General features: G+C 56.4%; 1 protein-coding gene across 1 annotated transcript; it reads left to right on the forward strand.

The window, feature by feature from the left end:
• On the forward strand, window positions 1-25,136 carry CAMKK1 (calcium/calmodulin dependent protein kinase kinase 1). The gene is made up of 16 exons (XM_055131446.1): window positions 1-162; window positions 7,046-7,446; window positions 8,198-8,245; window positions 8,594-8,647; window positions 9,521-9,572; window positions 9,778-9,911; window positions 10,258-10,294; window positions 11,020-11,041; window positions 12,191-12,279; window positions 13,663-13,862; window positions 17,115-17,168; window positions 17,874-17,947; window positions 19,801-19,888; window positions 20,114-20,242; window positions 20,551-20,654; window positions 23,117-25,136. The coding sequence occupies exons 2-16, from the start codon at window positions 7,087-7,089 to the stop codon at window positions 23,187-23,189; spliced, it is 1,518 nt and encodes a 505-aa protein (XP_054987421.1). The 5' UTR covers window positions 1-162; window positions 7,046-7,086; the 3' UTR covers window positions 23,190-25,136.
• Window positions 25,137-26,516: the final 1,380 nt, after the last annotated feature.

Here is a 26,516-nt window from a genome sequence, read left to right on the forward strand (position 1 = left end):
GTGGCGGCGGCGGCGGCGGCGGCCGGGGGAGCGAGCGCTGCCCGAAGCCGCGGCGCCGGCGGTCTGAGCTCCGGGACCCGGCGAGGCGGCGGGGTGGGGCGCGCGCCGCGGGAGCGAGCCTGGCCGCCCGCCGGGCCGCCCAGATAGTCTTCTGGCGCCGAGGTAAGGGTCGGCGGGGAGGGGGCGGACAGGAACGCCCGAACGTCTGCTACGAGCCTCCAGGGGATGGTCCCTGTGGCTGCGTCTACACGGGCAGCCAGTACCTCATCCGTGCTGGGACCCAACCAGCCCTGTCCGGGAGTCGACGGGGTGCGTGCTTCTGCCCGCGCTGGCCGCCGACACCACATCGGTGTCCCTTCCCCAGTGCGGATCCAGCACCTTGCTCACCCCCTCCTCCGCTCGGGGTGGGAGGGAGGCGGTGTCTCTGCAGGGTGGGCCCAGACGGGTGCACCCACGTGTGGATCTGGGCTGAGCGCTCCTCCCACACGGCCTGCGCCCAGGCTTCCCGAGCTGGGGGTGCGGGGCGGAGGAGGGAGATGAATGGGACAGCTGCGGCGCGGGGCCGGGGCTGCGCAGTCCACCCCCGGCGGGGCGGGGGCCGGCGGCGGCCGCTGCGGCGGCGGCAGGGGCGGGGCAGCCGCCGAGGGCACACACGTGCGCGGGGACCGGTGTGTGGTGTTTGGAGACGGGTGTGCGTGTGTCACGTGGACACAGGAGTGTGCCTGTGCGTGAGAGCGGGTGCACTGCGGGCGAGAGCGGTGTGTGAGGGCGGGTCACGCGGAAATCGGCGTGCGCCGGGCCGGGGAGGTGTATTGGGTGTCTGCAGGATACTGGACGGAGCGGAGGGCCTGTGGCACGGTGCTTGGGTGGGCGCATATGGGGCCGGATGCCCGACAGATGTGCCGGGCTACTGGGGAGAAGTGCGCAGCCTGCGTCCTTGAGCAGCCCAGGGAAGATGCCCTGGCCTGCCCCACCAGGCGCTCACGGATTGAGCAGCCCTTGTGTGCTAGACTGGGAGCATGCTGGACGCTCCTGGCCATGCCCCTCAGTCCATACATCTCAGCCAACAAACCAACTCACCAAACCCTCCTTGGGTTTTGGAGGCTGCCCGGTCTCTGTGTGCATAACTGGGAAACCCTTCACTCCCAAAGCCAAGCCCTCAGTCTCAGCCAGGAAGCACCTCTCCGACTAGGGTGAGCGTCCTAGACCAGCTCCCATGCAGCCTCCTTCAGAAGCCCTCGCTGAGGTCAGGGAATTACCTCTCTTCTCAGCCAGGGGACGGCTCACAGATGGAAGCCCCCACTCAGTGTCAGCGATCTGGCGGTTCTTCTGCTCCTCAGATGAGCAAGCCTGTCCTGCCTGTGGCCTTTGCAGTTGCAGGATCCTCTGTTTGCAGCGTCCCTCCAGATGGCTGTACCATCCGCTCCCTTCCCTCTCTAGTCTTCTACGCAGACCCTCCATCAGTGAGGCTCTCCTGGCCAAAACATTCACAGCCCAGGCAGTGCCTTACACGATTCTGTTTCCCTCCACTGCCTGCCCCCTGACAGATCACCTGTTCCATATAGGCTTTCTGGTTCCTTCTTGAACTGCCCCCTCCTGAAATTCAGCTCGCTGAGAGCAGGTCCTTCATCTTTCTAGTTCATGGGCTCCTCCCCCTTGGGCACCTAGCTTAGCGCCTGGGCACCAGAGTAGGTGCTCAGTAAGTCTTGGTGGCCTGAGTGAATGACTCTGTGTATCCTGAGAGTCTGTGTCCCTGGCTGCTCCCACACCTGTCAACACCCTGTCTGAGGCTCAGTCCCCAGCCCCCAGTTCCTCTGTCCTCCAGATGTTATGTTCCTGGAAGGCCTGACTGGAGAAATTGTGACCGAGTTTGCACGTCAGGATCATTGCCTGTACTGGAGGGTGGGGGTGGGGGGTTCTGGGGGCTGTGACTCGGAGGCCTGTGTGTTGTCCGAGGTGAATTAAGAGGTGATCTAGCCTTGGACTTTTGAAAGAGTTGACCTCGGTGACTTCACCCAATCATGGGGAACTGGGGAGGGGCCCCCAGGGGAGGCGTCTGAGCTGTCCTCTGGCAGCAGAGAGGGAGGTATGCTCCCGGCAGAAGGCACAGCTCGTACGCAGTCCTGACAGCAATTAGAGAAGCAGCAAGGAGTGGTGTGTGGCTGGAGTGGTGGGTAAGTGGGATTTCGGGAGTGGGGTGCCAGGAGGGGCAAAAGGGAGAGAAGCCCGGCGGGAAAGAGGGCTCTTAGATGTCTGACCCAGGAGAGCTGGAGGAAGGTCCCGTCTCTGTGATGAGAACAGGGACAGGAAGGCAGCACAGACCTGGGAGAAACTGTGTTGAATTTGGGTCCTGTTGGAGCTGAACTGCTCGGAAGCCTGGGGAGGGAGGAGGCAGCTGGCTGGAAGGAGCCGGGCTGGTGATGGAGACCCCAGTGTGGACAATGAGGAGGGGCCCTGGAGATCAGCCTTGGGGCTGGGCCAAGAGGATGCGCTGCAAGTGGTTGTGCCGCGCCCAGCACAGAGCCCACCTCAGTGCTCAGGGCCTCCCAGGGGAGGCTGGCGGGGGGGCGTCCTCACAGCGGGCGTCCGCCAGCATGACTTGGCACCAGACGCCTGGGCCTCCCTCGGGGGGACTGAGTCATCCTGTCGGGGGCGGGAGCTGCAGAGGGCACTCGTTGCCAGGGCCGTCCAGACACTTGTCAGGAGCATAAACACGGCTCCTATGAGGCAGCCCAGGGAGGCTGGGCCCATCATCTGGGGCTCGCCCTGGTGGCTCTGCATCCTCTCTGTGGCTTCCTCTGCCGGCGGGTGCTCTGCCACCAGGGATGCAGTCTCTCCCCCTGCACTGGAGTTGCTCCCGGAGCTCTAACAGGTGCTTGATACTCGCCTCGGGGGGTTTCCAGAGTTGGCTCTGTCAGCCCAGTCCATGTGCCTGGACCCCTGGGACACAGCCTGAGTGGAGGAGAAGCCGGGGTTGGGGGGGTGTGTGATGTGCTGGTGCCATCTGAGAGCTCAGGGACAGACTCGGGGCTGTACTCCACGCACCTGGCACAGCTCTGATCTAGACACAACCCGCCGTCCCGGCTCAGGTGCACATGGGACTGCTCTCCCCTCCGCCCGCCTGCCTGCCCTGGGAGGTGGCAGTGTGGGAGCGTCTCTCCGAGTCACAGAAGACTGAGACCCCTGGAAGCTCACTGCCTTGTCTGAGGCATCACAGTTGCTGTCTGGGCACCCAGGAAGGGGCTGACTTTTCCCAGGGAGTGCCAGAGTCTGGCCCTTCTTGGCCGTAGGACTTGCTGGTCTCTGCGAAGCGCCTCACACCCACGGGGCCATTTGCTCTGTTCTGGGCCTGGGCCGCAACTTCTCTAGCCGGCCTTCACTGTATGCTCATCACCCCTAAGTACTTGCAGAGTTTGTTTCTACGAAGCGTTTCCTGAAGCCTCAGCTCTGGGGGTGGGGGAGGTGGGGGATTTGAGAAGTCCCTGAATGAGCCTCCAAAGGCGAAGGGGACCAGCTCAGCCCTGCAGCTCAAGTTAATGGACAGGTTACAGGGAAAGAAGGTCAGACTGATCCAAGGGTGCAGCCCCTTCCCATGTGCACACATGTACACACATGTGCACACGTACACACACGCACACATGCACGCACACATGCATGCACGCACATGCACACACAGTGCACATGCACACACACCCCTTTCTGGCACATGCATTCTCAGATGCTGATTCTGTGGCGCATGAGACCACAGCCCTCAATTCCTGTCCCCGTGCCCATGTGTATCTCCTCGCAGACTCACGCTGTCCACCCAAGCCTCAGCCCTGCTCAACACTCTGTGGCCACGTGCCCTCACACTCAGCCTTGGACTCCAGGCCTGTCGCCTGGGTACGAGGCAGGAGCCTGGGACCTCGCCAGGGCGCCTCCTGCACAGACTTGCTTAGTCACCTGAATTTGATCCAGGCGGGAGGGAGCTTGACGTCAGCCCGCCCAGCCACAGGCGCTCCCATCTGCCCACGGCACAGCGTGGCCTGCGGTCCCCACAGCAGCACAACAAAAACTCACTCTTACGCAGGAAGGGGCGGTCACTCCTGTGTGCCTTAGAGCCCCACACCCACAGAGTAGGAGCCCTTTTGGGCCTCCGTGCAAAAGACGGCAGAGATGAAGTCACCTGCCCCCAGCAGCCTGGCTGGGAAAGGGCAGAGCCGGGTCCTTAGGCCTGCTGGCAGCTGACAGGCTCCCGCTCTGATTCACTGGCCCTTTGCTCCGCACCCCAGGCAGATCTCACTTTCCCTACCTGAGACATTGGTAAGAGGTTTCCGGGTGGCTGGCCTTGCTGGTATGACGGCCTCAGGAAGGCCATACACATATTTCATGGGCCAGTCTCTGCCGCCTCTGCCAGGGCCGGCCCCCACATGCTGGGGCCCTGCTGAGGGAGCAGAGGCCAGGATCTCTATCCAGCGGTTCATTTTTTATTTTTAAGTGGAGGTTTGGGCCAGGTGGTGCTCAGGGCTTATTCCTTGCTCAGTGCTCAGGGATCACTCCTGGTGGTGCTCAGGGGCCTGGAACCAAACCCAGGTTGGCAGTGTAAAGGCAAGCGCTCTACCCACTGTCCTATCACTCCCCCACCCCAGCAATTCCTGGTTTTTGTTTTTGTTTTTAATTTTTGGGCCATACCTATTGGTGCTCAGGACTTACCCTGGCTCTGCATTCAGAGATCAATCCTGGTGGACTTGGGGGACAATAGGAGACCACATGAGACCACATGGGGCATTGGGGACCCAACCCATGGAAGGCAAGTGCCCTATCCACTGTACTATCACCGTGACCCGCCCCTCCCCCCCCGCAATTCATTTCTTGCTGAGGATGTGTCACCATCTGTCTGATGGGGACAGTGCTGTAAGAGCACTGTGGCAACTACAAATATTTATGGGGCTCCAGCTGTATGCCAGACACCGGAAGACTCCAGTGAGTCCAGAGAGACAAGCAGACAAGCACTGATCTGTGGAGTCTTTGTTCTGGTGGGTAGAATGGGGTTTACAGAGGGAGAGGGAGTAACCAGGGAACAGGCCAGAGAGGGGAGCAGCGGGCAGGCCAGCCTAGGGCCTAGAGGATTCTTCTCAGCCTTGGCTTTCTCCTTCCTTCCTAGTGCCTTATTGATCATATTGGACTCTGACACTCCAACATTAATCACTGCCCCCCATCCTCTTCCAGGGAGGCCTCCCTGATGCTCCAGTCCTACTGGCTTCTTCAGCAAGACCTCCCTAACCCTCTAGCTACCCTCACTCCTCTAGATCCAGAGCCCACATGGACCTTTCCTGTTTCCAGCATGGGCCCCATTTTCCTGTGCTCTGTGAACACCGATATTGGCGCCTCCACTTCAGAATGCCACACACTGAGGTCCAGTCAGCACACAGTGCCCAGCATAGGGGTTCTGGATCATGCCCTACCCACGTTCTACCTCCAGGCTGCTGTGCCCGAGGGACCTGGATGGTTCTGCTTCCATAGTAGCTGGTGGCAGGGGTGAGGGGTGGAGGAGGGGGGGAAGGTTGGAATTGAGCCTCAGAGTCAAGAAGTTTGGTATTTTTTTGGGGGGGCCACACCCAGCAATGCACAGGGGTTACTCCTGGCTCATGCACTCAGGAATTACTCCTGGTGGTGCTCGGGGGACCATATGGGATGTTGGGAATCGAACCTAGGTCAGCCGTGTGCAAGGCAAACGCTCTACCCGCTGTGCTATCGCTCCAGCCCCCAGAGTCAAGAAGTTTGACTAGGGCTCCACAGCCGCCAAGCGGGCAGGACGGCAGCTCAGCTAGGTTCTGTAGCCATGAACTCCTGCAAACCCTGCCACTAAGAAGATGGGGGACACAAGGAGTTGTGTCTTCAAAGCCCAGTGTAGGGAAGAGGAAGTTACCTCTGGACAGGAAGGGCAAAGGGTCAGGAGTCCATTTACTTCCTTTTCCCTGGCCTGGCAGGGGCCAGAGCAGAGCAGAGGGTGGGGTGGGGTGGGGTGGGGTGGGGGGGTGATGCTTCATGTGGGTCGTGCCCAGGCAGGGAGGGAGGTTGGCAGTTGGAGGTTGGTTTGGGGTTCATCCTCATCTGGGGCTACCTTGGCACTCAGACTGCATCAGGCCAGGGTGGGTATTGGGCCCAGCCACATTGCCTCTCCACCTGAATACACGTGGCAAACTTTTGGGCTGTGTGAAAAACTGGGAATAAAAACCCCAGAAAAATAGGAGTGACTTTTTTTTTGGGGGGGGGTGGAGTGAGGACACACCCAGCAGTGCTCAGGGCTTACTCCTGGCTCTGTGCTCAGGATCAGTCCTGGTGGGGCTCAGGGGACCATATGAGGTGCTGGGGATTGAACCTGGGTCAGCTGCATCCAAAGCAAGTGCCCCTGCTCACTGTACTATGTCTCTGGCCCTGGGAGTGACCACTTCGGGCAGTCAAGTCTCTCCCAATAGCCACCAAAGTAGCATCTCCTCTCCCAAATGGGCGTCCAGAACTGGAGGCTCTGCCAGGGCAGGGCAGGAAGGTTTGTCCTGTCGGCCTCCCTGGAAAAGCTGAGGGAAGCTAAAATCTCTGCAAAGGTATCTGGATGCAGTAAGAAGCATATGGAGGGGGACTGGAACATCAAAGTGGTCTTCCTGGAGAAGGTGAGCAGGCCTGGATGCTGGGCTCAGGAGGTGGGTTCTGCATTACTGCTGCCCAGCTCAGCTTCCAGACAAGAGGTGGGACTGGTGAGTCCCTGAGCCTGAGGTGACTCTGGGCTCTGTCTGTCCCAGGGCAGCGAGACCTGCTGTGTTCTGCCTCTCTTGGTCCTGACTCCTGCCTTTCTGTGCAGCCAGCAGAGAGGTCTTCCGGTGAGGGTTGGGGTGCAGCAGGGCTAGAGGCTTCTACAGTTATGGGGACAGACTTGGGTTTGGGTGCTCCCGGCCAGGACTCCAGGATGGGCAGGGCGCAGGCCTGGCTGTGGTGCCCTGGGAGCAGCATCCAGAAACCTGACTGGCCAGCGGCCCGGGGCCCAGCTTTCTCTGTCCTCTCTTCCCAGGTTCCCAGGACGGCTGTCCGGAGGACCCCGGGACTGCAGCGATGGAGGGAGGCCCAGCGGTCTGCTGCCAGGACCCCCGAGCGGAGCTGGTGGAGCGCGTGGCAGCCATTGATGTGGCCCACTTGGAGAAGGCGGTCAGTGGCCCAGAGCCTGCCAGGAACGGTGTGGACCCTCCCACACGGGTCCGTGCTGCCTCTGTGGTTCCTGACCACTCCTCAGGGCCCCCTCCCGCCCGGCCCGGCCTCTCGGCCCGGAAGTTCTCCCTGCAGGAGCGGCCAGCAGGCAGCTGCCTGCAGACCCAGGCCGGCCCCTATGCCACGGGCCCCACCAGCCACATCTCCCCACGCACCTGGCGGAGGCCCACCATCGAGTCCCACCGTGTGGCCATCTCGGACGCTGAGGTGAGTGGGCCCCGGCGCCCTTTGTGACAGCCCCGTTGGGCTGCAGTTCCTGCCACTCTGAGCTCTTGGGTGTGTCCCCCTGGAGCTGAAGAGCTCGCACCCTCATGGCATGGCCTCGTCCCACCCAGGAGCCTCAGCTGAACTGACCGCAGCCCCCGACCTTGCCACTAGTGGCCCCATCACCACCCCCATTCTAGGATAAAGGCCTCTGTCGTGTCCCCCGGACATTCTCCTAGAGATCTGGAAATAGCCTGGGTGTCCTTTCACCCCACCACTCCCGCCTTCCCTGCTTGGGCCCCCTATCTCGAATTCTCCCCCTGGAGTCTGGTGACTCAAACTACCCAGCATCTTCAGCCCCTGGGCTCCCCCCAGCTCCTGGCCTTGTCTGGAACGGAAGCTGGGTTCAGCTGGGGATTTGTCTGAGCCAGGCTCTCTGACTCTGCTCCCCAAGGTGCATCTCCCTTGGCTCTGCCGCCCAGCCCCCTTCTCGGAGCTGCTTCTAGACACATTTGCTCGGGGCCTTACCCCAAGTGGTGGTTCCTAGACTCCAGCGAGTATTTTCTGCCTGACAGGCATTGCCTAGCTCTGGCATTCATGTGCCCAGGCAGCCAAGGCTTCTCGATTATTCTAGTAGCGGTGTCCCCCATCTGCATTTGAAAGGTTCTTGAGACCTGGGGCCAGGATTGAGGGGCTGGGACAGATGGGACATTGTGCTGAAAGTTCCCTGAGACCCCCTTCTCTGCAACCCCAGGACTGTGTGCAGCTGAACCAGTACAAGCTGCAGAGTGAGATCGGCAAGGTAGGACTGGGGCTGGGGGTCCCCCAGGACCCTCTGCTGGAATAGTTCCTTCAGGAATGGGGTGTGTGGGGACAGAGCAGGGAGGCCCCAGCCTGGGAGAGGGGAAAGTTGTGTTCTCTGCATGTGGGGGAGTTCCTGCCTCCTTCCCCCCTCCCACCCCCACCAGGGGTCACTGACTGGAGATTTTATAACAAGGACCCAGGAGGGACTAGAGAGGCCCAAGGGAGGGCAGTTACCACTTGTCCACCTGAAATCTTTGCTCTGGATGCTGGCGAGCAGATGGGAGGCAGGAAGGGGCTGGAGTTACTCAGACCCCTTTCTGGGGGGGCTCTCTGTGCTTGTTTGCAGGGGGCTTACGGTGTGGTGAGGCTGGCCTACAATGAGAGCGAAGATAGGCACTATGTGAGTGTGGGACATGGGGGGCAGGGGGCGTGGGGACAAGACTGTCTCTAGGGAGGGGATGCGCTCTGCCCAGAAGTTTGCAAAGAGAAGGGAGGGGAGCATGTGGAGAGGGGTCCTCCCTAGAGGTACTGGCCAGGAGGACACCAGGGCTATACCTGGTAATGGTCAAAACGCCACACAGTTCAGAGACTGACCCAGGTCCCTATGCACGCAAGCAAATACTTCCCTCTGCTCCCCTCCCTCCCCTCCCTCTCCCCTCCCCTCACCTTCTCCTTTCCCTCCCTCTCTCCTTCCCTCCCTTTTTCTTTTCCCTTCTCCTTCCTCTTCCCCATTTCCTTCCCCTTCCCCTGCTAGTCCTTCCCCTCCCCTTCCCTTTCCTTTCCCTAGATCTTCCCCTCCTCCTCCCCTCCCCTGCCTCATCCCTTTCCCCTTCTCCTCCTTTCCTGTCTCCTACCCTTCCCTTTCTTCCCTTCCCCTCTCAGGGGCTTCTCTCAGCTTATCCCTTGGAAATCGCTTTAAGCAGTGCTCAGTAGACCATATAGAGCCAGGGGTGGGGACCCCAAGCCTCCGGCATGCAAAGCCTGCACGCTGAGCCTTGGAGCCGGCTCCCTGACCGCAAGTGTGCTCTCCACCTGTGACCTTGGGACTATGCAAACGGAGGCCACCTGCCTCTGAGGGTAGAGCTCCAGAAAAGGCTATCTGGTGGAAAGGAGTCAGGCCGCCCTTTAACCAACTCAGCCATATCCAGAGAGGCCCTTGGTGCCAGGCAGACCACCAGTGTGCCTTTCTGGACTTTAGTCCGTATGTCACATGCTTGTTCCGGCCCCAGGTGGCTGCACACATGACTGACATCTTCATCCCTCCCCCCCTTAGGCAATGAAAGTTCTCTCCAAAAAGAAGCTACTGAAGCAATATGGCTTTCCACGTACGTAGGCGGGTCCCACGCTCACTCTTGGCTTGGGGATCTCTGTCCCTAGCTCATTTTTGTTAGGGTCTGGGATCAGGGGCTCAGCATGAACAGCAGCCTGGTTTTTGCTCGTGTGGGAAGATGCTCCCTGGGTCTGGTGAGGGTCTGGCTCATGGCCAGCATCTTTGTGCATCAGGAAAGTGTCACCCCCTCCCGTTTGCAGGCCGCCCTCCCCCCAGAGGGTCCCAGGCGACCCAGGGAGGACCTGCCAAGCCGCTGCTGCCCCTCGAGCGGGTGTACCAAGAGATTGCCATCCTGAAGAAGCTGGACCACCTGAATGTGGTCAAGCTCATTGAGGTAGGAGGCAGTGACGGGCACAGGTCTGCCCCAAGGTGGTATGGCTGAGACTGACAAGGGCAGGACCAGACCTGGGACAGAGGCTATATAGAGACTGGAAGGGTCAGTCCAGGTTGACCTGGGATGTTCTCAAGGTCCCATGAGGGGAAGGGGCTGCCTCCATACATGAAGTAGGTCCCTCTCTCATCATCTGGGGCACAAGGGGCTGGGTGTCCAGTTCCTGATTCATTGTCTGAGGTGGTGGCAGTGCACACGAGGGGTCCTGGGGCTGGTGAAAGCAAGGAGAACTGGGACCTCACCCTCTGCCTCCTCACACCCCGCCCCCATGTCTGCTCTCCCTGGCCAGGTCCTGGATGACCCCGCTGAGGACAATCTCTATTTGGGTGAGTGACCCACCTCCTTGCCACAGCAACTTACCTGGGCATCATCCCCGGGGACATGTAGGACCGTGGGAATACCCGACCTTCAAGCCGTCAGTCAGTGTCAAGCCCTGAGTATCACGCCCCACACTGCTGACCCAGAATGAGAATACCAAGGTAGATTGAGCAACGTCCCCATCCCCGTCCCTGCCAGACTAGTGCTGTTAGGAGAGCCGGGGACTCTGGCAGGAGCAGGCCGTGGGCCATGTGGTCTGGGTTCCCACACCCAGTCTGATGACCCTGTGCCTCTGTTCCCTCACCAATATGAGGAGGATCATGCCGGGGTGGGTGGGGAGTAAATGAGTGACTGTCACTGAGGACATAGTGATTGTTGGAGTGTTGGTGCTGGGTGCAGGCTGGGCAGAAGGACACAGGCTTAGGAGTTAGAGGCCAGCGCATTCGTCTCCTGCCTGCTTTTCTCCTGTGGCCTTAAGGAAAGAGACTGCCCCTTCTTGGAGCCTCGCTTTCTCTCCATCACTTCCCCTGGCCCCCAGCCCATAGCAGGGCTGCATGCTGATGGACCTTGGCCCTGGTCTCATGCCTCTACCTGCTATGACACATAGGACCCCTACCCTGTCTCCCTGTCAAGCCATTTGGGATCCCTGTCCCCCTTACCTCTTCAGAACAGGAGAGGCCTTGCTGCCACCTGCTTGCACAGCCTGATTGCTTTTTTTTTTCTTTTCTTTCAGTGTTTGACCTCCTGAGAAAGGGGTGAGTTCCCCACACCAACCAGGCGGGTCAGATCTAACCCCTCCCAGTGTCACTAGTCCTGGGGTTTGCTCTGCTGGGAGCTGATTAGCTCCTGGCCCTGCGCTGGGGAGCTCAGGTCTGAAGGATAAATGAGGGAGCAAGAGGAACGTGATCTGAAGGCCAAGGGGAGTCAGTGAGACTGGAATAGTCTGGACTGTTTCTGGAAGAGGAGAGCTTCTGTGCCAGGTCTTGGAGAACAGAAAATATTGTGACGGAGGACAGGGAGAAGAAAAGAGTTTTTTTTTTTTCAAGTGAAAGTTTAGAGATGGAACTTGACTCTTACCTGTCTTCAAATCTCAGAGTTCCTCTGACTTTGTAGGGCTGTGAGTGGGAACTCCCCGCCCGTGTACAGGTCAGGGAGCTAAGTTCAGAGAGGGTGAGAGCTCAGCCCAGATCATACATGAACTTAGGGTTCTTGCTCAGGGCTGCCTTTTCTGGGGTATTTACAGAGCAGTGGGTGTAGAATCAGGGACGTGGGGCTGTGTAAAGTGGGCACCAACAGCCCAGACCCTGAAGAGAGGTTGTGACTTGTCTCTCTGCCTGGCACTACCTAAAGACCCCCGTCAGTTTGAGGAGGGCAGAGGGCAGAAAACAGTTTCCTGTTACTCAGGGGCTCATAAATTTATGTGCCTCCTTTCAGAGTAAAAATCATGTTTTATGTTACATGTTTGTAACTGAGACCAAGGTTTTATAAACATACATATTTGTATATATTTATGTATGATATACCCTGATGCATTTTAAAAAAATGCAGTATTCATGAAACTGATTTCATGACCTCTTGGTTTTGAATCTGCCATTAAAAAACATACCTTAAGGGCCTCTTTGGAATTGTTTGAGTGTAGATAATTTAGTACTTAGAAGAAGGGGAATACCAGAGCAGCAAATTTAGCCTAGAGCTAATGTGAAATTATCACGATTGAAAGGGGATGGTTGTGTGAGATTGTTGCTGTATAGGAGAAGTTAGCTGCTTGCATTCTGGGGACCTGTTTGTGTAGAGGGCCATCCAAGAGGTGCCAAGGGCCTGGATGGCACAGCCTTTGCCCGCTTCACCAGCGGCTGGCCTTTCCTCCTTCCTACTGAACACCCTCCTTTTTGCCCTCCCCATAGGCCGGTCATGGATGTGCCTTGTGACAAGCCTTTGTCAGAGGAGCAGGCACGACTCTACCTGCGGGACATCATCCTGGGCCTTGAGTATTGTGAGTGAGCTACCTCCTGGCCCTGGGCTGGGACTGGAAGGGGACTCAGGCGGTGACCGCTCCAGCTAGCAGCCCCCAGCCAGTCATGTCAGTCAGCGCCGACCTACCAATCAGCTTCAGCTGGGGGCGGGGCGTGGGTTGGGAATGGGGCAAACCCCTTAGCGGGCGGGGCTGGGCTTTGCTGACATCTCTGGGCTTGCAGGATCTCCATGCTGTGCAGCCTGCAGTCAGCACAGTGGGAGTTCCTGTCAGTATCTCCCACCTACTGGGACCTAGCCAAGCTTAGCCTCTCACAGGGCCTCATGAAAGAGAGTTATGCCCTGCTGCACCAGGATGAGACCCATGGCAGGGGACCTGTGTGTTTGAGAGGTGGTGGCCAACGGGTTCACTGCTGGGGTGCCCTGCAGTGATGAAAGTTCACAGGGGGAGGACCTTAGTTTGGTCTCTGCGTCTGGGGAGGCAGCCAGGGTGGCATGACCATGTGTAAGACCACCAGGCAGAGAGCCTGCAGGGCAGCAGGCATGAGCTGTTTGAGAACCGCAAGTCCAGTATGAGTGAGCGGTGGGCGAGTGGAAGGAGATGCCGGACATGCTCCCCCGGCCACTGCGAGGCAGGGAATGCCTGCACGGAGTGAGAGGCCGTGATCGGATTGCTTCCAAAGCTCTGTCAGGCGGCTTTGTTGGGACTAGATGGAGGGCAAGAAGAGCCGGCTGGTTAGGAAAGAGACTGTTTGTCCTGGCCTAGTGACAGCTGGTGAGGCCTGGATTAGGGGAACCGCAATGGGGAGGAGATAAGAATGTTGGGGGAGGGGCCGGAGTGACAATATAGTGGGCAGGGCGTTTGCCTTGCACATGGGCTGACCTGGGTTCGATCCCTGGCATCCCATATGGTCCCCTGAGCATTGCCAGGAGTGATTCCTGAGTGCAGAGCCAGGAGTAACTTCTGAGCATTGCCGGGTATGACCCAAAAAGCCAAAAAAGAATTGTTGGGGGGATGCCTAGCACTGTAAAGAGCTTAGGAGAATAGGGGGTTCCCAAACACCTAAGGAAAAAAGAACCCCATAATGCCATTGACAGCCCATGCCTGTATAACATCTCTCCCCTTGCAAAGAGGGCCAGAAATGGCCTATAGGGACCCCCATCCCAGGTTCCTCCCCTCTCCTCAGTCACAGGCACCTTGATAGCCATGAAGAGAGCACTGGACTTGGAGTCCAGATACTCATCAGATTCAAACATGGCTCCTCTGTGATAGCCTGGGCCAACACAGAGGCTCCTGAGACCTTTGCCCAGGTCCTCATGAGACGAGAGTGTTTGGGGCAGTGTGAGGGACTTCCTAGTCAGCCCCTGATGCTGGGCGGCTCCCTCAAGCAGCTTCTGTCTGCAGTGCATTTCCAGAAGATCATCCACAGGGACATCAAACCGTCCAACCTGCTCCTGGGGGACGACGGGCGCGTGAAGATCGCCGACTTCGGCGTCAGCAACCAGTTCGAAGGGAATGACGCGCAGCTGTCCAGCACGGCGGGGACACCTGCCTTCATGGCTCCAGAGGCCATTTCAGAATCTGGCCAGAGCTTCAGTGGGAAGGTAGCATCCAGGGCCCGGCTGGGGTGGGGTTCCAAAGGAAATGTGGAATATTTTGCAGTGGGGGGGGGGGTGAGGTGGGTATCAATTGCAGCTTTAGGGACCAGGGGTTCTTGTGTCTAGGATAGAATCGTCTAACGTGATTTCCTCCTTCATTTGATTTGTTTTGCTTTGGGGGCCACACCTGGCAGTGCTCAGGGCTGACTCCTGGCTCATACTCAGGAATGTGGTCCGGAGATCAATCCTAGAGGGCCATATGCAAGGCAAGTGCCCTACCCGCTGTACTATCACTCCGACAAACCCCTATTTCATATCTGACCTTTGTTGGCCCCAAAAATTCCTTAGCTGTGGCCTCTTCTTGTTTTCTAGCCAAACAGTCCCAAGTCTCCTGCAGGTAATTCCTGCCAGGAGCTCTGCTCTCAGCTGGGGAATGACAGAATCTCTGGAGGTGGTGGAAAGAGCAGGAAGGTACATTTGGGGCAGAGGCTCCCCCCAAGTCTTTCAGGATCTGGCTGAGCCTTGGAGAGTTAAGGCAGTAGGGGATTAGGACAGGAGGAGCTCAACAGCTACTCAGCTACTCCAGAGAGTTGCAGGGCATTGTGGCGGGGGGGGGGGGGGCATGGTGGAGTTTAGGCAGAGTTCAAAGAGCCTTGGGGGTCAGGCTCTCTCCTCAGTGGCAGGGATAGTGAGGCTTTCCCAGCAGGAAGGGGGCTGCAGTTCAGTGTGTTCGCTGTGGGGTGCCACCCCTGCCCCACATCCATCCCCACCTCTGTGCCTCTGCCACACAGGCAATTTATGGTTGAAAGGTCTTGGCCTTGCATGGAGCTGTGACACTCAGAGGACAGGTCAGGAATGCAGCTAGAGACTTTTAAAAAACTTTTTATTTGGGTATAACCCCACATTTGCAGCAGAATTGTAGGGATAGTAAAATATCTGTGTGTGTATTTATATATATGTATATATATGTGTGTATATTTTGGGGCCATGCCCAGATGTGCTCAGGGATTATTTCTGGCTCTGTGCTCAGAGATAACTTCTAGCAGGGCTCAGGGGACCATATAAGGTGCCAGGGATTAAACCCTGGTCAGCTGCATTCAAGGCAAGTACTCTGTCGACTGACTTTTACTCCAGCCCAATGTATAATATATGTGTGTGTGTATAATGTATGTATGTATGTATATTAAAATTATAATATATGTATGTATAGTAAAATGCCTTTGTGAGAGTTGTTGTTACTGTTTTTGGCATATTGAATATGCCACGGGCAGCTTGCCAGGCTCTGCTGTGGGGGCAAGATACTCTTGGTAGCTTGCCGGGCTCTCAATGGAGACGTTACTGGTGCCCGCTTGAGCAAATCAATGAGCAATGGGATGACAGTGATACATTGATACAGTGATAGTAAAATGCCACTGAGACACTGAGATTGGATCTTAATTGATGAGCAATGGGATGACAGTGATACAGTGATACAGTGATAGTAAAATGCCACTGAGACACTGAGATTGGATTTTAATTCATTTACTTTTTCATTATCTCTCTCTACATTTTTATGTATGCAGTATACATTTTTCTGAACCATCAAGAGTTAAGTTGGAGATGCTATCACCCTTATAACTAATTTTTAATTTTGTTTTCCATGTATTTCGGGGGGAAGTCATCTCCCCAGCTGTGCCAGGGCCCTCCATGCTGTAACCCTCAGTGGTTAGGATACTGTGTGGTTCCAGACCTGCACTCCTGCCTTCACATACTCTCCTTGGCCTGTTCCTAATTATTTGAGCAGATATTTTCTAACAAGGGCGTTCTGTTATGTAACCTCAGTGCAATGAGCAAAACTAGGAAATTCATCATTGATTTAAAAAAAAAAAAACAACTATTATCTGATTTACTATGTTCAGATTTCTTCCTCCTTGTCCTTCTATTGTCCTTTTGTTTTGTTTTGTTTTGTGTTTTTTGGTTTTGGAGCCAGCACTGATGGAGCTATTCCTAGCTCTGTGCTTGGGGGGCCTTTCCTGGTTGTGCTTAATTAAGGACCATCTAGTGTTGAGCCAGAGCATTGGGGCCTCTGCATCCAAGCAGCCCTCCAACCTGCTGAGCTGTCTCTCCCACCCTGTTATCCCTCGGTAATGCCTTTCCTATGGTCCAGGATCCCATGCAGGGCCAGTCTCTGCATCCATTTGTCACTTCTCCTTGGAGTCCTTTACCCTGGATGAGTCCAAGGCCTTTCCCTCTCTTTCCAGCCTGGGCATGTGTGAAGAGCACAGACCAACTTTTTTTTTTTTTGTAAAATGACATCAGTTCGCTTTTTCTGGTGTTTTGGATTGGAATAGTACAGGAGTAGACAAGTAGAGATTGCAGAATCATTCCTGAGAGAAAGGAACAGGGTACCAAGCAAGGAGATGGGAAGCGGGGTGCCGCAGGGCATGGTTGAGGTAGAGATGGTGGAGTCCCAGACCTGGCATGACAGGGCTGTTTGCAGCATCAGGAATAAGGTGGATATTGGTGATGGTTAGGGAAGGGTGATCTCTGGAGACCAGAGCCAGCACAGGAGTGTGAGTTCAATAGGAGGCATGCATTTCTGGGGTGCAGTTGAGTCACGGGCACAGCAAATGTGCTCCTGGAGGCAGAGGTCCCCAGATTTACTTGGCTTACTCACTGCCCCCTTGCCAGAAAATATTTATTCAGTTCCCCCTAGAAATTTACTTTGTTTTGTTTTTTGAGTCATACCCAGTGGTGCTCAGGGGTTAATCCTGGTGGTATTCGGGGGACCGTATGGAATGTCAGGGATGGAACCTGGGTTGACTGCATGTAAGGCAAATGTCCTACCCACTGCACTATCACTCTAGGCCCTGTAAATTGACTTTCTTCAAATGAACAAACAAAAAACAACTGGGTACAATCCCCAGTTGTACCAGAGGCTACTACACCCCTTCATCAGATGCTTCAGCTCCTGCTGGGTGCTGGGTGTGGCCCATGGTGAGAAGCAACGCTGTAGGTGAAAGGGGTCTCATTCCCAGTAGGCAGGAAATGTCTTCATTTGGGCCTTTCCTAGAGAGACTTAGACTCGTTGAAGGGCAGGGCCTAGTTATGGTCATCCCTGTGCCCCTCAAGCACCCCCATGTTCAACGCAGCATCTGACACGGGAGTGTTTGAGGGGTGAATGTACAGCCGAGGAAGGAGGTTTGGCATGCCCACTGGAGTCAGGGGCAAAGGGCACTGACTCCTCCCAGGGGGCTGATGTGAGCTGTTTCTCTCTAGGCCTTGGATGTGTGGGCCACGGGGGTGACGCTGTACTGCTTCGTCTATGGGAAGGTGAGTGCTGGGGAGCCCACACAGTCCCCTGGGCTGCGCCCACCCATGCCGTGACAGCTGCAGGCCCTCACAAGTCAGTGACAGGAAGGAGGAGCCTGCAGGGCTCACAGATGGTGGCTCCAGTGAAGAGGCATGTGTGGGGCCCTGCGTCTCGTCCCTAGCACCATATGGTCCCCCAGAACTGCCTCTATTAAAAAAAAAAAATAATCAAAGGAAAGAAAAAAGCCACCTCAGAGACGACCAAGGGGGGATCTTTACTGTGTTCTCTTGTCCCCGTTGGATGGACCCTGAGACCATAGACTGCATAGGAGGAGGTCACCTGGATGGTGCCACCTCTCCACCTTTCCTCCCTCTCCTTCCGTCCTTGGAGTTCATTCACGCTTCACCCAGCCCTAATCCAACTCTGGGTCAGACTGGGACCTGGGTCCCAAGCACTGTCTTGGCCAGATCCCTTGGCCAGATTCCACTCTGGTGACCGCCTGGAAAGCTGGGGGTTGGGGAGGTGTCGTGACTATCACCCCAGATCCCAGGGCCTGGGCCTGCTGCCTCTGCAGGGCACCTGGCTTTACAGTTACCCTGTGCCTCGTGGGTTCATCCATGCCTGTGCCAGGCCCTGAGCCAGGTCGTGGGACAGGGAGCCCAGCGCTGCCCTCTCCCAGACCCCTGCCGAGGCCCTGGGTCTGAGTGCTGTGTTTCCCCCTGCAGTGCCCCTTTATCGATGACTACATCCTGGCCCTGCACAGGAAGATCAAGAATGAGTCCGTGATGTTTCCTGAAGAGTGAGTCTCCCCTTATCCCTCCCAGAGGGGCTCCCATGCCCGCAGGGGAGGGGGTGTCTGAGTTTCAGCAGCTTTGGCCCTTTGAGGCATGCTGTACCCCCCGCCCCACCCAGTCTGCAGCCTGGCGTAGGCTCCTGTATGAGAGGTGTCTGGAGCAGAGAGGTGAAACAAACGGGATGGTTCCCACGGTGCAGCCAGCACAGCTAGCACTAGGGGGTCAATGGAGTCAACCCCATGGAGATCCTAGACTTGGGGAACCTTCCTCATATGTAGCCTGAGGGCTGCGAGATGCCAGTGTGGGGCCAGGGAGATAGCTCCCAGGGTTGGAGCCCCTCCCTTAGAGACGCTGGGCCCCACGTCTGTGCTCGGGCTCTGTGAGGTCACCTGAGCACTGCTGGTGTGGCCCAGTGGCCCCAGTACCACTGTACCAGGACAGTTCCTAAGCACAGGACATCAGGTCAAGTGTCACAAGGAGTGGCTCCCCAGCCCCCTGAACAATGCATGAGGGTCAGGGTTCTCCCCCATTTTGCAGATGGAAAAGAGACTGGAGGAGTTCCATCAGCTTGTCTGGGATCTGAAGCCACTTACTCTCCCAGAGAACTGGAGCATAGTTTGTGCTTAGGGTTAGGCACTCCCTCCCGCTCAGAGACCTCTGTCGTGGCCACCACTGAGTTCTCCTCATTTAAATCGTGGTTTCCGTGCCTGTCAGCCTGGGCCCTGGACCCTCAGACTTCAGGACCTTTGCACAGAGAAGCTAGGGCAAGAGGCCAGAGCTATAATATAGTAGGCAGGGCACTTACCTAGCATATGGCTGAGCTGGGTTTGATCCCTGGCATCCGTATGGTCACTTGAGACCCATCAGGAGTATTGCAGAGCCAGGAGTAAGCCCTGAGGACCACTTGGAGTAATAGGAAAGGAGGGAGGGAGGGAAGGAAAAAAGAATTCAGGGCGAGTTAGAACCCACCAGGCATGCCTCCTGATGCTGTCTGTCCCTCAAGCCCCTTTTCTGTCCCAGCTGTCCCACCCCCTACAGAGCTCCAGGCCTCACTGCCATCTACCCACACCAGGATGCCTGACTGCCTCCTCTCTGCTGTCCCTGCTGTCCACTCACTCCTGTCCAGTCCACACATGGGCTGGGGGACTCCAAGAGAACACATCCAGGGACAGTGCTGTCCTGCAGAGCCTTTGCCCAAGGCTTACTCCTGCCCAGCCCTGGCTCTGGCATTCCAGGGCAGGCCTCGGCCTTGCCCTGCTGGCATGCTGCCCCCTTGCTCCCTGGCGCAACGCTGGCCAGCCCCGTGCTCTGCTGGCCTGTCTGAGCCTGCATGGCGAGCTCTCCCCAGCTCAGGCTGTAGCAAGGGGGAAGCATCTAGGACACTCAGCACAGCAGGATGGATGGTCCTGAGCATGGGTTCCTTCCCTTAGATTTGGGGGCATGGGAATGTGGGTACAAAGAAGCCCAAGTTGGGGGAAGGACTATGCAGGCTCATTCGGAACTCCCAGCCCAGCTTACTTGTTCTGGCAGAAACAGTGTGCCAGCCAACCCTCAGGTGTGGCCGCCACCTCTGTCCATGGCGACTCTTCTCCGACCCCTATAGAAGGAGGGGGTGCGTGGAGGGAGGGACCCGAGTGTCCTCACATTGTTCCCACCATCTCTGTCTGCCCAATTCTCTGTGACTGGGGCCTGTGTCCCAGAGGCCACAGCTTCCCGTCCCACTCAGTTGCTGGGGGCTTCTGACACTTATACCGAAATGCCTTCCACCTTGTGGGGCTCCTTTCTGCTCTAGGAGGATGAGGACAAGGGTGGGGAGGGAAGGGTCCTTATCAACTCTCCCTTCTTTCACCCTCATTAGGCCAAAGATCAGTGAGGAGCTCAAGGATCTAATCCTGAAGATGCTAGACAAGAATCCCGAGACAAGAATTGGGGTGCCAGACATCAAGGTAGGGGAACCAGAGGTTCCCAGAACTGGGCTGGACCAAGAAGACCCAGGCCTCGGTTTCTCCTCTAGGGAGTCTGCCACGAGGACATCTGGGCAAGGGCTTGGGCTTTGGGCCTATGAGCTTTGTACAGCTCCAAAGTGGTGACTAGAATATCTGGGGCCCCGGGCTGACAGGGTGTCTAACTGCCTGTGGCCCTCACCCCTCTCTACCTCCTGGCCTCCCCAGGTGCACCCCTGGGTCACCAGGAATGGGGAGGAGCCCCTTCCATCTGAGGAGGAGCACTGCAGTATGGTGGAGGTGACTGAGGAGGAGGTGAAAAACTCTGTCAAGGTCATCCCCAGCTGGACCACGGTGGTAAGAGGAGGAGCCCCCCGAGAGGGATGTGGCCCCGGAAGTCCGCTCAGGGGAGACAGAGGGTTTCCTCCTCGCCCCTCCCCGATCTGCAGGATGAGGTCCTTGATTTCTGCCCTTCCCAGTCTGCTCCCTCCAGTGCTGGCTGCATCCAGTGCCTCTTCCTTCTTAGTCCTCTGAGCTCTTGCCCAGGCTGTTTCCTCTTCCTTTCCAGGAGCCCCAGCATGACCCTGCCCCTGGGGGGGTCAGGGAGTCTGCTGGCATGGGGAATCTGGAGGGGGGTTATTACTCACGTGGTGTGTCACCCCCAGATCCTGGTTAAGTCCATGCTGAGAAAGCGCTCCTTTGGGAACCCATTTGACTCCCAAGCTCGGAGGGAAGAGCGATCCATGTCTGCTCCGGGAAACTTCCTGTTGTGAGTATGGTGGGCACTCCCTGGGGAGGTGGCGGGGAAGCTCAGACACGGGTCCCCACTCTCACTCCGGGGGCGGCTCAGGCTGAACCCACAGCCTGGGGTGCAACCGTGTCTCCAGCTTGGGTTCTATGGGCAGTGTCCTTGTCCCAGCAGCCTGTGGAGGTTCGTACACAACCCCCGTCTGGTTTCTCTAGAATCCCAAATCCTGCTCAGGGTCCCAGGGGTCATTCCTGGTGACATTCCACCAGCCAGGCTGTGACCCCTGGGGCCACAGCCACTGACGATTAGGAGGCACAGTGGGGGCATTTGGTGCCTGGGAGTAGAGGAGTTGGGCGTGAACAGCAACTTGTGATGGGTTGTTCAGCTCACCAGTGCTAGAAGATTGGCCACTCTGGCTCTGTCTGGCTGGGAACAGTGTTGGTCACTTGTATTCATGGTCCCCTGACCCTCCAGCCTCACTGTGGCCGAGGACTTAGCCTTATAGCTCTGTGAATGCTTGCCCTTCAAGTAAACACAGACATGTGGACAAGCTGCCTCTCAGGGCCAAGAAAGTGTTCCCCTACCCCAGGCCCCCCGTTTGTTGAAGCCTCCCTTCTGTAAAAAGCACATGCCTTCAACACCTTCTTCCCGTAAATTTAGAGCCCTTCCAAGTCTGCAGGCCCCGATGCTGCCATGGGGCTGAGAGAAAGTAGAACATATTATTGGTTCACGTTTGGGTTCTGGGCCATCCTGACAGTGTCAGGAGGCTACTCCCAGCTCTGTGCTCAGGGGACTGTGCACTGCTGAAATTGAACTCACAGCCTCTTGCATGCAAAGCATGTGTCCAACCCATTGAGCCATCTCTCTGGCCCTCAGAGGATACCACTTTTTTAGTGTCCAGATGAAACCACTTTGGAAAGTGACCGTGGAGGGTATTACTAATTATTTATGCTGGAACATCAGGCATAACTCCCACTGAGTCAGTCAAACCTGGACGTTAATCACAAGCCATGAGTCTGTGACTCAGCTTCCTCTCCTAGTGGCTCAGGCCATTTACAGGGACAAAGGGAATTAGGTGCATGGGAAGCCATCATTGACAGCCTTGTAAATCACAGAACCTCAACCAATTAAAAAGAGTTTTAAAAAAACAAACAGAGGGGCTGGAGCAATAGCACAGCGGGTAGGGCGTTTGCCTTGCACATGGTCGACCCGGGTTTGATTCCCAGCATCCCATATGGTCCTCTGAGCACCGCTAGGAGTAATTCCTGAGTGCAGAGCCAGGAATAACTCCTGTGCATTGCCGGGTGTGACCCAAAATGCCAAAAACAAAAACAAAAACAAAAACAGAGTAGGGCCCACAGAGGCAGCTAAGCAAGGGAGTTGGGCCCTGGGTGGTGTGTTTCAAACCGGCTGGTTCCCTCATCTGGCCTGGGAAGGGATCGGGTTTAATACTTGAAGTTATAACAGTTTATAATCCTGTGACCCAACTTCAGTTTTGAGAAGTAGGTTTTCACCTTCTCATCAAGTCCCAATTGTTTGTCTGTGAGACATCGTTTTTCACACTGTGGGATAATTATTGAAATTGCAGTAGGGTTAAGTGGTATTGATTCTTTCTTTTGTTTTTTTTTAAGATATCAAAACCCTTAATTGGTCAACTTTATTTTATTTTATTTGTTTTGGGGGGGACGTTCCCAGCAGTGTGCAGGGCTGACTCCTGGCTCTGTGCTCAGGGAACAAATGGTGGTGTTGGGGAGTCCAACCTGGGTCAGCCACATGCAAGGCTACCTATAGGTCCTTAATTGCTCATTTTATTTATTTTCTTTTTGGGTTACACCCGGCAATGCACAGGGGTCACTCCTGGCTCATGCACTCAGGAATTACTTCTGGCGGTGCTCAGGGGACCATATAGGATGCTGGGAATCGAACCTGGGTCAGCCACGTGCAAGGCAAGCACCCTACCCACTATGCTGTCACTCCAGCCCCATAATTGCTCATTTTTTTTAAAAAAAGGTCTTGGGAAGAAAATCAGATGCAAAAGTTATTTGAATATTTAGTGGATTTCCCCCAAAGTGGTATCTAGACTGGACAGACTGTCACCTGTGAATGTGACAAAGAACATGCAAAACCAACCCTCTCCACTAGGATGCTAAGAGGTGGTGAAGGCCAAAGCATAAGCCTGCCCCACTGCTGGTGGTCCAGGGTACAGAGAGGTCATGGAGGGAGAGGCTCGGAGGACTAATGGAAAGTCCAGCCTTCATCTTCAGGCAGTTAAAAGCCATGGAGGTTGGTGGGCTTAGAAGGGGCCCACAGAGACCAACCCAGAGGGCCTGCCATGATGCAGGAGAAGATGAAGCAGGCCAGGGACCTGGGCGCGGGGATCTGAGAAGATGTAAATTTAATTCCCGGGAGCATGGGGGAAGACCTTCTGAGTGCGTGTTCTGACTCCAGTGGCCTCCAGCTCTGGGTGTCTGTCTCCTGAACAGGAAAGAAGGGTGCGGTGAAGGGGGAAAGAGCCCCGAGCTCCCCGGCGTTCAAGAAGACGAGGCTGCATCCTGAGCCCCTGCCTGCCCGTGGCCGCCCAGCAGCACGCTCATCCCGCGCCTCCAGAGGCTCGCCGCCCTCATGCCGACAGCCGCCCCTGTGGGCAGGGGCCTGGGGACGGTGGCCCTGCTCCCAGCCCCCTCCCCTGTCGTGCTGCATGACCTCCGCACGTGTGTCCAGGGTCAGGATTGCAACGTGGCTCATTGGGACTGGGGGGTGAGGGACAGGGCTCCCGCCAGACCTTTTTTCTCCTCCCGGCTTCCCTGGCAGGAGCCATCCTGTGGAGAAGCTTGGTGCCCGTGGTGCCTTAGAAGCCCCACCCAGCTGGTTGGCAAGGCCTGGGGCAGGAGGCGGGCAACCAGAATGGCAGGCAGAAGCCCGGTTTACCGAGACTGCAGATAGTGGACCTGAGGAAGGGGGCCTGGCACAGCGACCAGTGCACGTGGACGGGTGAAGCCTGCCCACCCCCAGGGGGTGGTGCCGAAGTTCTTGTCGATCTAAGACTGATCTGGAGGCCCTGGCCCCTCCAGGTAGCCGGGGCTTCCCTGGGGAGAGGCCTGTATGGGAGAATTCTGATGCCTTTTATGTTGTCTTCCTCTTTGGCGTTTACCCTGAGGTGGGGAGAGCGAAGCCTTGTGCCAGAACCTCCAGTGAGTTTTTCTACAGTGTTGGGTGATGCCCAGCACACCCTGTAATGGTTGTCAGCCAAGTGGACTAGCAGACTGACCTCCCCGCCTGCATTTTACACTCAAATGGACTGAATTCAAGCTCGAGTGGAGGCCCAGACCCGGCCGACATCATTTATGCACACTCCCTCCTCCCTTCACGGCTGCAGGAGAGGCCTGGACCCACCTGGTACCCAGGTCCTGGACTCACAGACTGGAGCCTCGCACATGCTGGAGTAACTGGAACCCCATGTCCCATCCTCCCCTGTCCTCTGCCCCGGACACTGCCCTCACATTCCGACGATGAAGGACAAACTGCCTGGGTCAGCCGCAGCCCTGAGGCAGGATCCCGGTGGGGTGTGCATCCTGGCATGTGGCCATGGAGAGGTGGGCTTCCCCGCCTCTGCTTCCCGTTGGCCCCCCAGGACCTCACATTCCATGTGCTGGGAGCTGGAACAGCGAGATCGCATCCCCTCGGCCCTGCTGGGGGCCGCCTTCATCTTCTCTCTGGGATCAGAGCCTGCTGGCTGGCTTTGCTGTTTACTGACCAAATGCTCAAGAGATTGACCCCCAAAGACAAAGAAAGCTGGACTTGGGTGCCTCCCCTGGGAACACAGGCAAAACGAGAAGTCTCCTCGGCCCCCGTGGGTGTCACGCTGCAGGAGGCCGGGGCTGGAGGAACGCCCGCAGCCCGTGCCCGTGGGTGTCCGTCACGCCTCCGCACACGCGCATGTGCGTGCCCATCTGCTGCACACAGCACTCTCGCATGCCTTGCACTGGCACGTGCATCTGTACTATAGTTTCTATGTCTATTTAAGGCTAGGAGCAGAATGCAGCCCGGGGCCCACGGTCCTCCTTTCTCCCTGGCTCCTCGCATTCTAGCATTGTCACCCAGGGCTTCAAAAAGAATCTGGAACTGTTTTTAAGAACACTTTTATAGAGTTCATGGGAAGCCAGTTAAAGGCCATAGGTCTACCAGTTTTTTTGGGGGGACCTTTGCACAGGGGCTTGGAAGGGTGAGTGGGGCGGGTGTTGGGTTTTCAGAGCTCCCTTGATTGGTTCTGCCCTCACGGAATGCAGAGCCAACCCAACTTTGTTGCCTGGGTCCAAGCCCTCACGTGGCCCTTACCCCATCACTGAAGGTTTGGGTTGTGTCCTTGGTTTTTTTTGTTTGTTTGTTTGTGTGTGTGTTTTTTTAATGTAGCACAAGTAAGGAACAGACTCTATAAGAGTGTTTTAAAAGTTAACTTCCCAGGAAGTGAGTTAAAGACAATAAAAGCCCTTATTTGAGTTAAAAGCTTGGTCTTGGTGTCTTTGGTTTTTATTCAGTCTGGATGTGTGTTATTCCTGGTAGTTTATTTTTTCATTTTGTTTTGTTTTTGGTTTGGGGCCACACTTAGCTGTGCGCAGGGCTTACTCCTGGCTCTGCACTCAGTGATCCTTCCTGGCAGTGCTTGGTGGACCATAAGGGGTGCTGGGGACTACTGCTCCTGTCCATGTGTGTTCTTTCTCATCAGTTGGCCTCGCTGACTTTGCTTCCTTTTCTGGAAGGGTCTGTAGTTGGGGAGAGCTCTGGGACTGGGGAGAGGGTGAGAGGAAGGAGGACTGGCTCTGAAGGTCGTGAGGGCTACAGTCTTAGGTATAGCTCAGCCTGTGGGAATACCCCGTGACCCTACCTTAGAAGAAAAGGGTGTTTGGAGTTAATGGACCACCTGTGTGAGCACCTGCTTTAAGGGGTCCAGGGAGGCCAGGTCTCCTTATCATCACTCCTCAGGGGGTAAAAGTCCCACCAGAAGGGCCAGAGATATTACTCTGGATAGGGTACTCACCTTGCACACAACCAACCTAGGTTCAATCCCTGGCACCCCACATGGTTCCCTGAGTCTGCCAGGAGTGATCCCTGAGTGCAGAGTCAGGGGTAAGCCATGAGCACAACTGGGTATCGCTCCCAAAACAAAACAGGCCCGGCTGGAATCTTGCGGAAGTTCTGCTGCCGCTGGTCAGGTTTCCCTCTGTGCCTCATTAGCCTTGGACACTGGTTCAAGCCTTTTGGACCCAGAGCACCCTGTTCATGGGGTCTCCATGGCCCAATTGGAAAGTCACCATTGAACTCGGCCAGCCTTGAGCTTGGATCCAGTATCTTCGACTCGGTGTGGGGCCTTTGGTAACTTATTGGTGGCGTCTTGGTTTCCTTATTAGAGGAAGATGAGTAACACCAGCTCCCCTCCCTAGGCTTTTGTCTCACATTTTTATGAAGGTTCAGGGGAGGGGTTTCCCCCCTATCATGCAGGTGAAGGGCTCACAGTTTCCTCAGCCATTCCAAGTGTTGGCCCTGGGGGTCCTGGGGGTGACTGGGTACATCAGGCGTGCTGCCCTCCCCTTGGACAGGTACTGAGTAGTAGCTGGGTGTGACCTGGGCAACCATGGTGGCAGACTCGGTGTCAGGGCCAGGGGCATGCAGAATTATCCCAAGGCCCATGACGGTGATGGGTGAAGCCAGTGCTGGCAGCAGGCCCGGCTGGCCTTGAGGAAGTGGCTGAGTCAAGGCTTCCACCTTGATCTCGGCAGTGGCCACCAGGGTGCAGGGCACTCTGGGAGTTCCAGGCTGTTCCACTTTGGGTTTAGGTTTCAAGTTATTTTCATGTGTTTCTTTTAACATTATTTTAGTATTATTGAA

Source organism: Sorex araneus, chromosome 3 (genome assembly GCF_027595985.1).
Source record: "Sorex araneus isolate mSorAra2 chromosome 3, mSorAra2.pri, whole genome shotgun sequence".
Taxonomy (NCBI): domain Eukaryota; kingdom Metazoa; phylum Chordata; class Mammalia; order Eulipotyphla; family Soricidae; genus Sorex; species Sorex araneus.